Here is a 15,982-nt window from a genome sequence, read left to right on the forward strand (position 1 = left end):
GGTGGGAATGAGTGGTAAAAGCGACACTGTACAAAACAAGGGATGTGGCAAAGAACTTGAAGACTAAAGCAAACGAAAGGGTGTCCCCTGAGAAACGAGGACTAGTTGACTCCTGGCATTTCTCCACAAAGTCAGTATTTGGTGGCAGGCACTGCTGTGACAGGAGACTTTCTGGTCTGAAAAACTCATGGTAGAGGATGCAGAAGTCAGGGCTGGTCAGAACTGAAGCAAAACGGAATGGTACCCGTGGGTGCAGGAGCATGCCCCGAGATCTGCAGATCTTAGCCACCGTGGAATGAGGGAGAAGTCATGCAAGGCTCTGGAAGTCATCTTTGAGAAGAAAACCCATTCCAGACCCCTAGATGAGCTCACCGCTCACAGCTACCCAATCTGCTCTATAAGAACTGGAAAAGTTGGCTTCCAAAATTATGTCATGTGACATTGGAGCATTTCATAAGAAAAAGTGCCCCTCTTTCTTGGTGTTACCAACAATGAATAGAAAGAAACACATTCGTTCTTTGAAAGGAAGGTTATTGTGCCTGCACCTGCCCATAGTCCTGCCTTCTGCCTTCCATGTTCTTCTTCCTGTTCCACTAAGCAGGCTCTGGTTGGGAGTTGAATTTTGGTGTGGCCGTGTGTGTGCATGGGTGTAAAGTCTGCGGAAGTCCCACTTGAATTTTGTCCTCACAATTCCATGGGCAGCTACTTCAGGGAAGCACCCTGGTGGCAGAGTTGGCTAGTCCACACCCACATGGTCGTAGCATTCATATCAGGCTGCTTTGAAGTAGTGGGTAAACTGAGGGATGAGGGTAAAGCAGTATAAATTTGTTCAGCCTAGCTTGCTCTCAGTTCCCTGTGGCTTTCGCAGTCCCAGCCTTTCTGTAATTCCAATCACTTATGGGTTCTAACTGTGGTTAGTGAGAGAGGCATTGACCTGCTATCATACAGTCAAGCTTCAGCAGGGAAACAGCTGAAGAGTCCTGTGGATGTGTGTTGCAGATTTGCGGATGAGCTACTGTTACGCCAAGTTTGAAGGTGGGAAGTGTTCGTCACCCAAATCCAGGAACCATTCCAAACAGGAGTGCTGCTGTGCTTTGAAGGGAGAAGGCTGGGGGGACCCTTGTGAGCTGTGCCCCACTGAGCCAGATGGTAAGTCTAACACCTTTGTCTCTCATGCACGATCCCATGTACATATGACCATGTCATGAGCAACAGTGCAAGCCTTGAAGCCAATAGGCTAATCAAATTATAAGTGTAATCAGAGCATCCATCTAGATGTGTTTTATCAAAGGAGCATGGTAGTTACTTTCTTCTTTAATTGTGTTATGAATCAGTCATACAAAGAATAGGCACATCGTCCTTGTTTCTGGGTGTCTTATTCCTATCTCTCAATGTGTGCAGCATGTGGCCAAACCACACAATGGATGGGGGCGTGGGAAGCCTGTTGTTGTTGTCCCTGGTCTGCCCACTAATGAGTGCATCTCTCCACCACAGAGGCTTTCCGCCAGATCTGCCCCTTTGGAAGTGGGATCATCGTGGGCCCCGATGACTCAGCGGTTGGTGAGTGCTCCAAGCTGAGTCCTCCCTGCCTCTTCTTTATCCTTCCTCCAGGTCTTATTTCTCCACGTCTACCTGGGAGAAATTATCTCTTCTATTTGTTGTTATATTACTTGGATGATAGCTATATTGTGATGTTAGATATTCACCCAGTTGAACACGCAGAAATGACAATAGTTTAAGAAGAATGCCTTGGTTTTTACTGGTTTTTTTTTCTTCCTTCACTTAAGATATGGATGAGTGCAAAGAGCCCGATGTCTGTAAACACGGTCAGTGCATCAACACAGACGGCTCCTATCGCTGCGAGTGCCCGTTTGGGTATATTCTAGAAGGGAATGAATGTGTGGGTGAGTAGTGACTCAGCCTCTTCCTTTGGAATTGTATGACGCAAAAATTGAGCTCCTTGGCTTTTACTCTACCGAAGTTGAGTCTAGTTTTGTTCCTCCACTGAGGAATTCCTCAGTGAGACTGCTCGTTGGTCCCTACCCTAGATGACCCTTCCTTGCATGACCCTCGTAATCTAACTTGGAAGGCAGATACTGGACATGTCCTAAGAAATACTGGAAAGAACAACAGCAAACAGAAGTCTTAGTACAATTTAAAAATATACTGTTAGTGGCCATAATTTATACTTTTGGTATGTAGAAATAGCAATTTTTATATACATTTTGTATATTTGGCAGTATGAAAGGTCTCGTGGCCCGTTCAGTTTCTTGTTTTCGCCCTTTCACTAAAGTGTCCAATGAACAATGCTCCTGTATGGACCATTGACTCTTAATTACATTGACAGTCAACTGGATTCAAGTATTATGGTCAAGAACTCTAAAGCAATGTTGCTGTAGCATGGATTAAATGTGGTATCAGCACTGAATGTCTGTACAGATGAGAAGGTATTGTCTTTATATAAGGAGTGGGGGGTCTAAAGACTGCATGCAGCCTGAGGTGCATTGTCCACCCTCTCCCACCCTTGAGTCTGTTATGCAAATTAAGTGATTTGTTTTAAATCACACTGGCAGCTGTGACCTGCGATGATGCCGATGTTTTTAGTAAATCAAAGGAGATACAGTACTCATGGTGGGAAAGTGTGGTTTAGCAGCAAAACAGAAACCAGTTTTACCCATGTTACCTTTCTGAAATCTTTAGTTTGCGACTGTGTATGTGCAAAAAGAGCCTCCTTGCCAGAAGTAACCCTTGACAAGATCCCACTATTTTCCTGGGCTTCAGATAGCTAAAATGGCAGTTTTCTTTCTAAGAATAGGGTTCTTTCTTCCCAAGGGAAAATATTCTCCCTAAGGCCCATGTTAGGAATAAGATCAGTGGTTGGGTTAGAAGGCATTTGTATTTTTTAGGGTTTTTTTTGTTTGTTTGTTTGTTTTTCTTTTTTTTTTTTCTTTTCTTTTTCTTTTTTTTTTTTTTTTTTTTGGTAAAATGTGTTCCGTCTCCACAGTTGTTTAGAAAGGTCATACCCTAAACATATTTTCTTTTTTTTTTTTTTCAAGACTATTTTTTGGGGGTGGGGGTCTGTCTAGTGTAAACCATCCGGTTTTTAAAAATTCAACAAAAATCTACGTGAATGTTGGTTTTTATCCAGTATATTAATTCTGTCTAACCTTAGGTCTCTTACTTTGCATAAGTTTAGTCTTCTATTTTATATCTGGCAAGAATCCATCGTGTGTAAGCCTTCTTGGGCGGTGATGTAATGTGGGGACAATCGGAGATTTTTGCCTTTGAACCAGCAGAAACCCCTGGCTGCATCTAGGAACCTTGTTTTAGTCATCAGAGCACCTGGGGCCTGTGAAACATGCACTTCTTCGTAAGGACAGGCTGCAGAAAACCACGTGGAAAACAGAAAGACTAGGCATTCAAATCTCTCACTGTCTCTGCCGTTGAGCAAGGGCAAACTCTGGGTCTAAACCTGTGATTATAGGGCCCACACATTCCCTCTGTGTAAGAAGGAGAACTAAGCAAGACAGTGCAGACCCACGAACTAGGACAGAGCAAAACGTGGTATCTGAGTCTGAGCCCACGGCCTCTCCTCTCACTTTATCTCCACCTCGGGTCACTTGCAGATACCGATGAGTGTTCCGTGGGCAATCCCTGTGGAAATGGGACCTGCAAGAATGTGATTGGAGGATTCGAATGTACCTGTGAGGAGGGATTTGAGCCTGGTCCAATGATGACATGTGAAGGCAAGTGCCCCAAATACTGAAGAGCTGGTTGTCATTACTTATTGTGGGAACAGTTGCTTGACTACGGGTCTGAATCAAACAACTTCCGTAATTAATTCAGAACAGCTGAGACTAGTGGGCTGTTGCACCATTTCTTCCCTGTGTGGCCTCATCTTTGCAGGAAGTGTAAAAAAAATATAGGTGGCTTATGACAGAAGTTATACTGTATATCAAGGTGCTCACTAGTGTGTCTTCACTGCTTACGTTTCAATACAACTCCTGTCTATTTTCTATTTCCATTCTTTTGTTGTTGTTTCTATTATTTCCAAGGGGTTTTTTCCCTCCTCATTTGTGTCCTCCTTGTAAAAACATCTGCACACGGAGCTAGATAACCACTGGCGTCCTGTGGTCATCTGGAGGCAGTCCCAGAGGGAGGCTGCCTAACCCATAGAAGCATCTGAAAATTATTTGTCCTCAGGGCTGCCTAGCAGAGAATGTGGAAAGGAGGGAAAGGCTAGGGAGCGCCGAAGGGTGGTTAGTCCCTAGACAGTTTGCCTTAGCTCCCCTGGGAAATTGTGAGGAATGCAAGCTCTCTGGCCTCGTTCTAGATCACTGAATCACAAACTCTAAAAGTAGGGTCCAGTAGCTGTCCAGATGACCCATGTGTTCTTCAAGATGAGACTCACTGGTGTAAGAGAAGAACGGAGGGGAAATGCTGGGAGAAGGGAGCTCTTCACCATAGATGCAGACTCCTGGTACCTTCAGAGTGTTGGGAGCCTTTGGAGGTTGTGAATAAACCACGACCTGGCTCCTGTCTCCATCTACATCATCGTTCTTGGGAAGTAACATAATCACTGAGGTGGTTTGTCTTCGCCCTCTTACTTTTGGAAAATCCATCCTGGTATTTCTAAACCATGAACTCCAGAAGAGTCGCTTTGCTCGGTAAAGGTAAAGCCACTCTTTAATCAAGGCTAGAACTTGGGCATCTGTGTAAACTGCATTTCTCTAAGTAAAAAAAATGACCAGAATACTCTGGACAGAAAAAGCCCTGTTGTCTCATAGGAACCTTTGTCTAGTGAAGGAGAAGTAGCTAAGCATTTAGGGGACTCAGCTTCTCTTCTGACCATAATGGATTTCGTCAAAATAAGCAAAGATGATCCATAGTCCATGTTCAAAGGGAGAGACAACTGGTTAACCTGAGCTTTCCAAGTATGCAAGGTGGACCTCTTGTTTCTCATTCATGCAAATTTATAATTGCACCAGTACAACAAGCTTAGTTGAGAGATAAAGATATTGGCCACCATATTTATGCCAGGAATAACCAACTCATTTTTATAATTACCTGGATCTATTCATTTTATGATAAGGAAGACTTTCAACTTTTCATAAAAGTACAGTTCTCTCTTTTTGTCATTTTTGGTGTCATTGATCCATTATTTTACTTTCTTTTTCTTCAGATATAAATGAGTGTGCCCAGAATCCTCTGCTCTGTGCCTTCCGGTGCGTAAATACCTATGGGTCCTACGAATGCAAGTGCCCTGTTGGCTACGTTCTGCGAGAAGACAGGAGAATGTGCAAAGGTGAGAGTCCTGTCAGAGCTCATCCAAGCCAGAGCGCCCTGTCTCTGTGCCCGAGGGCAGATGTCTGTCTAAAGCTTCTCTCAGTAGATCAGGGCTCGGGAATGAGCGTCGTCTTCTAATCTATAGTGAATATAGGGGCTTCATTTCTTCCTTTACCCTTATATTGTACCAAGAGGCACAGCAGGCCCAGTGGGAGCACTGCAGACTTGGGTTAGTTTGCTATGCATTCCATGTCTCTGATATGTCAGATATCCTATGAAGTCATACACATTCTCTGTACAAAGATATTTCCCAACATTCTCAGAGATGTTGAGATATGTTGAAGTTGATATAAAAGATGAAAATATAAATAAATAATCCTAGAGTCATAAATATGATGAGAGTTGTAGATACCAAATGTTCTGAGAGGGGCTGGAGACATGGTTCAGTGATTAAGTGTGCTTGCTGCTCTTGCAGAGGACCAAATTCACTTCCTGACACTTGCATCAGGCAGCTCACAGCTGTCTGTAATTTCAGCTCCAGAGGATCTGACACCCTCCTCTGGCATCCATGGGTACCTGCATGTATGTATGTATGTATGTATGTATGTATGTGTGTATATATATATATATACACATACATACATGCACATTAATAAAAATAAATCTTACAAAAGAGCAGAACACTCTGAGGATATAAAATAATAGGCATTTGAGAACCCAAGGGAAGAAAGAGATACCACATATTAAAAGCCAGTCACAAATCTATGTTCCTTAGCACATTTCCATTCGAAAGTCTAGCTGAATGCTGGCAATACCCAGAGCATGGAACCAGGCTGAATCAATCATAGGGCTAGTCTGGATGAATCCAAATTCGCTCTTTTAATTAGCAGACACCTGGTCTCTCAAAATGACTAAAATCCAGTTTTGTATGAAGTAGAAGCTGCCCTGAGAGTTCCTTACCTTGCAGAATAGAATCCAAATGTCTCAACTTAGCATGCGGGAAAAAAGAAAGAGGGGAAATGCCATATTATTAACAGCAGAGAGTGAGAACACAGCCAATCCAAAGAAAAGGAGTGAAGGGGGGAGAGCTTAGGTTGGAGAATAAGATGTCGGGGACACTTGTCCCTTCCTCAAATTAAAACTAAAGCTTTAGTTACCCAATGTTATACTAATTGTATTAGTTAATAATGCCATATTAAAATAATATATGACATTGTAATAATTATTATATAACAGGTTTGTTTTATTATATCCACAATATTTATAATACATAAGGTCATTATGTTATCATATTGCAATTTCAATACTTTTATCATTGTTATGAAATAACATTGTATTATAATAACATAAGCCCTTTTACTCCACTTACAGTCATAAGTATTTAAGTACTTCAACAAGCAGGTATGAAACATAAAACAAGGGAGTCCAGGAAAGATCTGCATAGAGTCATGCGTCTGATGAGGTCATCAGTTGGTCAGGAAGCAGTTTTTACACCAAGTTCAAAGGTGGTTAGACTATACCCTCCCATGTTAATATATCAGTGCCCAACAGATGCCAAAGGAAATAAGCTCAGTATTGAAAATAACAGAGATGGCCGTCTTGTGTTTACATGCATTCAGTACAGTGTGTGTGTAAGTTATGATTATGCATTCTTTCCAGATGAGGATGAGTGTGCAGAAGGAAAACACGACTGTGCTGAGAAGCAAATGGAGTGCAAGAACCTCATAGGCACCTACATGTGCATCTGTGGCCCTGGGTACCAGCGGAGACCTGACGGAGAGGGTTGCGTAGGTAAGATTATCTCTGTACAAATGGTTCCACATGAGCTTGAACTGACCTGAGCTCTGTATCAGGTTGGTGATGTGTTCTTCCCCTCATCTCATGGCTCCTGGCGGAGAGGCCTTGCTGACCACTCCTTAGAGCTGGCCTTTCCCTATTCTCTTAGCCTGTATTGACGCCAGGGTTGGGTCCCCCACTTTTGACCCTTGCTCTTTTGTGCATGTGGCCATCAGGAGATAGTTCTTTCCACTGGTTGCCCTCACCATTGTTGGCTCAACTGTCACACTGACACCCTGTGCTAGATTCCCCCTGAACCAGGACTATCTCTAAGGCAGTCGCTCTAACTTCAAGAAGTCTGCTATTACCTTGAGGTGGGTCCAAGCACTGGTATTCTAAAGCTCCTGGTTGGTTCTAATGTGTATCCAGTATTGGGAATTCCCCTTAGACTGGGGAGTGGCAAACTGCAGCTTCTAACCAAATTCAGCCCTTCAGCCTGACACTCTTGTTTATGAATGAAGTTTTATTAAAACATGCTTTTAGCAATCCATGTGCATGTCACTGTGGTTGCCTCTATGCCACAAAGGCAACCAAGTAGTTGCAGAAGAGACCACAGGGCTTAGGGAGCCTAAAATATTTACCAGTCAACCTCTTCCAAAAGGTTTCTTGACATTTGCTTGAGACAACAAATGTTGTTTATTTGCTTAAGACAACAAATGTTGTCTGTTTGGGAGTAAATAGAAAGTTCTCACATGCACTTTTAGTAGTAAATGACATCAAAAGATTTATATTTATGTCATCAGTGGAAAAAAAAATGTTTCACATTGCCCTGGTCGTCTTTGAGATATTTAGCTAACAGTGATTTTAAGATCAGATTCTGAAAGCTCAGAGGAACGAAGCGTGGGGACCAGTGGTCACATACTGGACCTGCCCTGACCATAGGTCACAGGCTTAGTTGCAGCAAGAGCTTTCAGAGGAACGGGGGCTCCCCTTTACATCTTCTGATTCCTTTCGTCTGAGGTCAGCATGAACAGTGGGTTTTTGTTTGTTTGTTTCCATTCTGGGGCCTGAACCTAGGGCTTTCCATGTGCTAGGAAAATGCTCCAGATTAAACTACATCCCCAGGCCATTTTGGTTTTTATTCCAAGGTAGAGTTTTACAAACTTTCCAGCCTGGCCTTGGGGTCCCCCTAGAGCCCAGGCATGGCTTAAATTTTCTATCCTCACACCCCAGCCTCCCAAGCAGCTGTCTTACCAGCCTGTATCACCAGGATTGACTGATCAGCATCAGACTGGCTGAGCAGCATCAGGATTGACTGATCAGCATCAGACTGGCTTATCAGCATCAGAACTGGCTGATCAGCGTCAGGACTGGCTGAGCACTGGGTATTTAAGCAGCTCTCACACATCTCTGGGTGTCATGTCCCCATTCTCTGCCTCTCTCTCAGTGAGATCCCTGTCCTCAGGACTCTAGGCTGTTCTCAAGTAAGAAAGACGCTAGGTAAATTAGTTCATGATCTTCAGATCTAAACAATCACCGGATAATCCAAAGATACTGCAGCCATTTTAATGTTTTTTAAATTGGGACTATTAAATTATGGCTTACTATTTCTCAATAATATTGCTGAAGTGTTACGAACAAGCTGTGTTGAATCTGAAGCTCAGTCCAGACAAGTGCTCCTGGGTTAACATAACTTACCAGCTTTATTCTGATGAAGTACTATATCTCTTTAAAATGACAATCAAGCTTCAGTCTCCCCCTCCAGTGTGGGAACTCACCTTTTAGGAATCTTTTTTATGTACAGATGGGGCAAGATTTAAGTAAAAAATGTAAGTGTACCTAAAATGCTGTCATTTGAATTAAGGTGTATCAACAGTATGCTCACGGATGCCTTACAAGAACAGTGTGTGGGGTGGGGTTTGTCTACTTTTTTGCGCATCATCCATCTCTGGAAGGACACATCAGAAACTGGCAGTCTGGGGCAGGGGTGAGGAAGCAGGTTTATCAGGAGACTGAGGAATACAGAGGAAAGGGAGAGTTTGATGGATTTTCTTCCTGGTCTTTCCTGAACTTTCAGTTTTTAGCCAGGCCAATAGGTTACCTGTTTGCAAAGAAATTGAGAGAGAGGAAGGAGAGAAGAGGAGCGGAGGAAGGAACCAAGGAAAACTCAGTCTTTCTGTAAAATGTCTGATGATGCCTGTTCTGTCTACACAGATGAGAACGAGTGTCAGACCAAGCCGGGGATCTGTGAGAATGGGCGTTGTCTCAACACCCTGGGGAGCTACACCTGTGAGTGTAACGATGGCTTCACAGCCAGCCCCACACAAGATGAGTGCTTGGGTGAGTACCTGCGGCTGCATTTTCCTCCATCAACCTTCATGTTGGGACACTCAAAAAAAAAATTATTTCTGGTTTGAAATGAGAGAAAAATGTCAAAATTTGCCAAAGGGCTGAAACCACTCACCCTTGGGAGATGACTTAGTGACTGGATGTCTGTTGGGCTCAGGACCTCCCTGCAATGAAATTCTCCCTTTGCTGACTGCACACGGAATTGCTAGCTTGGGGTTGTCTTCTTGCTGCCGTCTAAGGCCCACTTGCGGATGTTTTTCTGCCCCCTCTTCTGTAGCATGGCTGTTACGACTGTCCTTCCATGTGTCTGGGGCCACAAAGAGTTACAAGCTTGTCTTCGCCGATGCCTCTCTGCCAACTCACGGATTTCTTGTCTTGCTCCCCTCAGACGCCTCCTTTCTCTCTCCCCTGCTGTCTCCAGCTTTTCCTTCTCGCTCCTCTTCACCCAGGGTAAAGTGTTACATCCTTTTTATATCCGACCAAATTCCTAAGACCCCGTGCGCTCAGGAAAGTCTCTCAGTTCCTCTTTACCGTGTAATGTCTCTTCCAGACAACCGGGAAGGGTACTGCTTCACAGAGGTCCTACAAAACATGTGCCAGATTGGCTCGAGCAACAGGAACCCGGTCACCAAGTCCGAGTGCTGCTGCGACGGAGGGAGAGGCTGGGGACCCCAGTGTGAGATCTGCCCTTTCGAGGGCACTGTGGCTTACAAGAAACTGTGTCCCCATGGCCGCGGATTCATGACCAATGGAGCAGGTACTTCATTTTGTTCTGTTGTTGTCAAACGCTGCAAGCTCTTCTTTCCTGGTGCAGAATTATTGCAAGGAATCGGTGTGTTGTTTCACTGTGGAAAACGATGGAAATGTGGAATTGACAACAGGTTTGTCTCGTCTGTGTGACAGAGGTCAACAGAAATCCTTCCATATAGCGCTAGGAACATCCAGGGCCATTTGCCAAGTGTCCTTGGTCTAGCTGACTAAGTTTGGTGTGCTTGGATCCTTGCCTCCACATTGCAAGGGTCCAATGGTTATAGCAGAAAACTGCTATAAGATAGTTTATAGATGAGATAAAATAATCATTTTAAAAATTTAAAAATAACGTGAAACAAATGGTCATTTAGTTTTACTCCACCAGTATTCATTTGAACTCAAAATTAGCCAAGATGTATTGTATCAGAAAGTACAGAGTCCACTGGTGTGCTGGGAGTCAGCACCCTTAGGTCCGAAGTGCACAAGCATCTTTCAGCCAGAAAGCTAGATGTGAGTGGAGGCCAGCGAGGTGCCTGAGGCAGCTCTGAAGCTCTGCAAGCCTCGTGTGATTCCCGCTTTTATCAACTGTGATTACAGTTGGATTTTAGCTCACCGAGGGACTGAGAAGAGGGTCCCGTTGATGCTCCATTGTGCTCCTTGGGACGGGAGATTAGAAGCAAAACAATAAAGGAGAGTTAGAAAACATTTGCCTTTGCATTGGGAAGATGGAGCTAATGGCAGAATAAAGGAGCTGGGTGTGTAAAGGAAGAGCCAGAGGAGATGGAGTTACTGAAAGCAATTGCTGCCTCATGGAGGATGCTGAAAGATGGTGGAAGACTCATTTTCCGAAACCAGTGACAAAGCATTCACTTGTCCCTGGGGTGAGCAGAATCAGGCACACCCATCTGCTGACACCAGATGACTCTTAGTCAATGAAGGCTGTTAGGTAACTCATGCAAGTTGCTTGTGTTGGTGCCCTGTGCTAGCTGGGTCAAGAGGTGGCGGGAAGTGGCTTTGATGCCGTCATGCACACTGACCAAGCCTTTCTGTCTGTGAAGGAGAAATGAATAAGGGTGTCTCTTTCTACAAACTGCAAAAACCCAGCCCTGTCGTCTGCCCCAAAGCCCTGGTTAATTCCTGTTCAGAAGAGGGAAGTTGATTCCATATTTTCAGGATTAACTTCAAACAGGACAGAGAATGCTAGAGAACTTTCCTTCTTATTTTGAACATGCAACATTAGAAAGAAACACTGGACTTTGCTTGTCCAAAGGGCCCTCACTATGGCTTGCTCATGTGATGCCGGCCAGGGGCAAGAGTGAGGGCCAAGAATGTCTTGGTAGGGTGTTGTTCTAGGATTCCAGAAGAGAAACATAGCACAAATTTAGATGAGAAGAGGGTCCTGTTGGTGCTCCACTGTGCTCCTTGGGGTGGAGGATTAGAAGCAAAACAATAAAGGAGAGTTAGAAAACAATCATCTTTGCATTGGGAAGCTGTGGCTAATGGCGGAATAAAGGAACTTTCCCTTTATTTGAGTGACTTCTCATCATCAGCTCACAGCATCATTCATTAGTTATTCAATAAGTTAACATCACATGTGAAATTCACTCTGTCTCCTTTTGGTTTAACACTTTGGTCTGTAATATAGTAACACGGTCTATGAAATTTTACACTCAAGTAGCCCCTGCATATCAGTGTTGCCCATTATATGGTCTAATGTATTTATTATTGTGATTTGTGTCCATCCTAGATATTGATGAGTGCAAGGTTATTCATGACGTTTGCCGAAACGGGGAGTGTGTCAATGACAGAGGGTCGTATCATTGCATCTGTAAAACTGGCTACACGCCGGATATAACAGGGACTTCCTGTGTGGGTAGGTACTTTGTTTTTAATGCTTTATTCCTGGATAGAAATTTCCGGTTACAGGAAAGAAAACCTCATGCTAAAAATCTAAAATGCGTCTATACTTAATCGAAAATTATGAGGCGATGATCAAATGCTTCCGAGTTTATAGGCAAAGAAGATTCTGAGCACTCCGAAAGTCTTTTAAGTGGGCTTTTCCTGTCTCTCTTTGACCACAGATCTGAACGAGTGCAACCAGGCTCCCAAACCCTGCAATTTTATATGCAAAAACACAGAAGGGAGTTACCAGTGCTCCTGCCCGAAAGGTTATATTCTGCAAGAGGATGGAAGGAGCTGCAAAGGTGAGAGGGCTTTGGCTTCATCCATCACCTGCCATTTGTGTCTGTGAACAGTTGGGAGACAAGCTGGAAGACTTGCTTCCCTGGGCTTAGCGCCCCTGTCGACAGTGGGTCCCTGGGGATGGGGGTTAGATGCGGGTTAAGCTGGGATCAGGGGGCTGCTGAAGGCTAGTAGCAGCAGCTATCCTTGCGCGATACCCAGTGAGCATCATGGATGATATCCATGAGGGGCTCGATGGTACCAACTTGCCAAGGCTCTGGTGAGGCTGCTTCCCTGTTGATTCCCCCTCCTTTCCCGTTTGCTTCATTTATTCGCTATCTGTTCAACAGTGGTGTAGTCTAGCAGGTCTTCATGCCATGATCTTAGAGGTGTGTCTGATTAATTAAACTAGTGTTTCAGTTTCTATCTGTCTGTCTGTCTATCTATCTATCTATCTACCTACCTACCTACCTACCTACCTATCTATCTAAGTGATTCTCAACCTGTGAGTCTTGAGTCCTTTATGGGTCACATATCAGATATTTATATTACATTTCATAGCAGTATCAAAATCACAGTTATGAACTAGTAATGAGGATGATTTTATGGTTGAGAGTCACCACAACATGAGGAACTGTATTATAAGGTTGCAGCGTTAAGAAGGTTGAGAACCGCTGAGATAGATTTTAAGTTTGCAAAATAAAGCCACCATGCCTTCTAAGAACTCACCTGAGGGAGACATGGAATTGAGAAACACACAAACGCTGCAGAAATCTCTCCTCAACTAGAAATTACCTTTTCCAAAGTATGTTGAGTATCTGTTTCATCCTAAACATCTTCCTAGATAAAAACTTCAGAGGCTGTCCTATGCAGACTTGGTCCTAGGTCCTAGGTCATCCTGAAGCTGGCGACAAAGTTGCTGATCCCAGGACTTGCTCATAGCCTTGAAACAGGGTCTTCATCCATGATCACTATGAGTTCCAGAAAGTTCTGGCTAGGCCTCAGAGCAAGACTGTATTCGTGTGAGTGAAGAAACATACTTGGGGGAAACATCTCTTCTTGGGTGCAGTTTGAAACAAGGCAGATGTATTCCTCTGTATCTGCAGCAGTGCAGTGTGTGAAAACTCTCAGGCAGCATGGGCAGTGACTTCTCCACAGCTGTGTATCTGGAGTCCCCTTCAGTGACCCCTTCCTCTCCTTTTAACTCTGGAGTCCACATGCAGCTGAGCAGAAGGAGGTATAGGAGGGAATGGCCGCAGGTCTACTGACCTCCTAACTTCTGCTTCTATGAAGAACACTGACAGGCCTGACTGAGGGTAGCTTTCAAGTGGCCACAATGGCTCTGATGAAGACATTGAGCAGGCTGTTACACTCAGAGTCTCTACGTCATAAGCTCCTCTTTCTCCTTATTCTATAAAGCCTGAGTTTGTCTGCAGCTGACGTGTGTGGAAGTGTGCAGATGCGTGTCCCCACTGACTCTCAGAAGCAAACAGCTAGCAGGGAGGCTCTGAGAGGGGGTGGAGCCAGTGTCTTCACCTCACCAGATAAAGGGAGGCAGGGAAGAGGAGAGAGCAGCGTGAGATTCGTACAAGTATGGAACTAACACAGTGGAGGACCATTTAACTTGTGCGGTCTATGTTATTGATTATAATAAAAAGGAAAGAGGAATGGAGATAGAGATAAGGCATTCTTGAGCATGAGAGCAGCCATGGTCGTTGTGTTGAGTGGTTCACATTAGTGGAACAGACAGTATGAGGGGCGGTGGCGCCGTCTCCTCCCCAGCACAGGCATGCACAGGGTCCCAGTGGGAAGTCAGTCTGGTTCTGAGAGAAGTGGACGTCAGTCTGCCTCTCAGCAGTAGAAGTCGGCCTTCTCAGAGTTCAAAAAAGGTTCCATCTGAGGGTCCTCCATGCTGGAATGGACACAGGGAGGCCCTCTCAGGTTAGGACAGGTGTCCTTCCAGCCACGAAGGCCACTGTGGAGCAGAGTCAGCCACTAGCAAATCTAGTACCACGTGTGCCTCCGTGGAGGGGTTGAATTGTGATAAACACTCTGGAATTCCCAGGCACTTAAAAGCATTCCCTCAGGTCCAACACACTTGGCAGCTCTTCTTAATATATTTTTTAATGCCTTTGGATCTTGAGGTGAGCCCAGAAGCTAAGGCTGTGAAGAAAGATGAGCGATTGTATTGAGATTGAAAATAGTGTTGAGTCAATAGTATGGACAAGGGGTTTGGGGATTTTGCTTCTAGTTCATCAAAATCAGATTTTTGTCTTTCCTAGCAGCTCAGTTTTATTTAATTCGAAGAAAAACTGCTAACCAAGAGGTCAAACCAATGTCCTGGTACAAGTTTGTTCTAAGTGCAACAGAAAAGAATTAAGGTCAACCTTCCTAATGCTGAGACCCTTTAATACAGTTCCCCGTGTCGTGGTGACCCCAAACATAAAATTATTTTCATTGCTACTTCAAAACTGCAATTTTGCTACTCTTAGGAATTAAAATGTAAATATGTGTGTTTTCTGATGGTCTTAGGTGACCCCTGTGAAAGGGTCATTTGACCCCACACCACCCCCGAAGGTTATGCCCACAGGTTGAGAACCACCGAATTAAAGGAACAAGCGAATTTGTGGCCTCAACATCTCTTTTGACATCTTCACTTAGATTTTTCCACTGCTTTGGAAAATGTTCAGAATCAGTTTTTACTTCCTCTTACAATTCATTTAAACATTTAGAACGTCTATCAAATAAATTGGTAGAGAAATCCCTACTTTCCTTTAACTAAAGGGAACTGCTCATCCTTGGATCCCACAGAGCTACTTTCTCCTCGCTTTCTGAGTCCATCACCCGCCTTCCTGCCAACCCTTTGCTGTGGCCCTGTGCGGCCCCAGTGTCCTCCAGGGCGTGGAGAGACTTCCCGTCCCAGCGCATTTGGGCACGGCTTGAATTCCGCCTTGCACTTTCTTGCAGATCTTGATGAATGTGCGACCAAGCAACACAACTGTCAGTTCCTGTGTGTTAACACCATTGGTGGCTTCACATGCAAATGCCCTCCTGGGTTTACCCAGCACCACACTGCCTGCATCGGTAAGTAGAAGGAAAACCTGTGCGGGACCCAGCTTTCCTCTGAGAAGCTCTTTTCCTTCCTCTGCTGTGGATAACAGTAGGCCGTGTTCAGCACGTGGGGCTGCATCTGCTGGGCTGCGTGCTCCCGGTGTGAAGTTACTGACCCTACTTTGGACTTCTCTGGGTCAACCTTCCTTTCCAACAACACAGAGCAGCTCGGGAAGTGTCACTTCCTTCTCCCATGCTCCCCCAGATAACAATGAGTGCACATCCGACATCAACCTGTGCGGGTCCAAGGGCGTCTGCCAGAACACTCCGGGAAGCTTCACCTGTGAATGCCAGCGGGGGTTCTCCCTCGACCAGAGTGGTGCCAGCTGTGAAGGTAGGTGCAGACCTCAGCTGCGTCCCGCTAAAAGCGCTTTGCAGAGGTGGCCCCTGTGGCTGTCGGCGTCTGTGAGTTGCAAGAACTATTTATTCTCTCTTCTGGGTGTGGTGGTGCACATCTGTAATCCTAGCACTTGGGGGTCAGAGTCAGGAGGACTGCCACAAGTTGGAGGTCAGCCAAAAATAAAAAGTC

General features: G+C 44.7%; 1 protein-coding gene across 2 annotated transcripts in view; it reads left to right on the forward strand.

The window, feature by feature from the left end:
* Window positions 1-15,982, forward strand: part of Fbn1 (fibrillin 1) — a 205,558-nt gene that overhangs the window by 179,033 nt on the left and 10,543 nt on the right. For both annotated transcript variants that reach the window (XM_048459620.3, XM_085696419.2), the window contains 12 exons: window positions 1,000-1,149; window positions 1,495-1,560; window positions 1,788-1,904; window positions 3,627-3,746; window positions 5,183-5,305; window positions 6,946-7,077; window positions 9,277-9,402; window positions 9,962-10,168; window positions 11,909-12,034; window positions 12,243-12,365; window positions 15,310-15,426; window positions 15,659-15,787. In XM_048459620.3, coding sequence (XP_048315577.2) covers window positions 1,000-1,149; window positions 1,495-1,560; window positions 1,788-1,904; window positions 3,627-3,746; window positions 5,183-5,305; window positions 6,946-7,077; window positions 9,277-9,402; window positions 9,962-10,168; window positions 11,909-12,034; window positions 12,243-12,365; window positions 15,310-15,426; window positions 15,659-15,787 — 1,536 coding nt within the window. The remainder of the gene's footprint in view (window positions 1-999; window positions 1,150-1,494; window positions 1,561-1,787; window positions 1,905-3,626; window positions 3,747-5,182; window positions 5,306-6,945; window positions 7,078-9,276; window positions 9,403-9,961; window positions 10,169-11,908; window positions 12,035-12,242; window positions 12,366-15,309; window positions 15,427-15,658; window positions 15,788-15,982) is intronic.

The sequence above is a fragment of the Myodes glareolus genome, chromosome 10 (assembly GCF_982192425.1).
Source record: "Myodes glareolus chromosome 10, mMyoGla1.1, whole genome shotgun sequence".
NCBI classification, from domain to species: Eukaryota; Metazoa; Chordata; class Mammalia; order Rodentia; family Cricetidae; genus Myodes; species Myodes glareolus.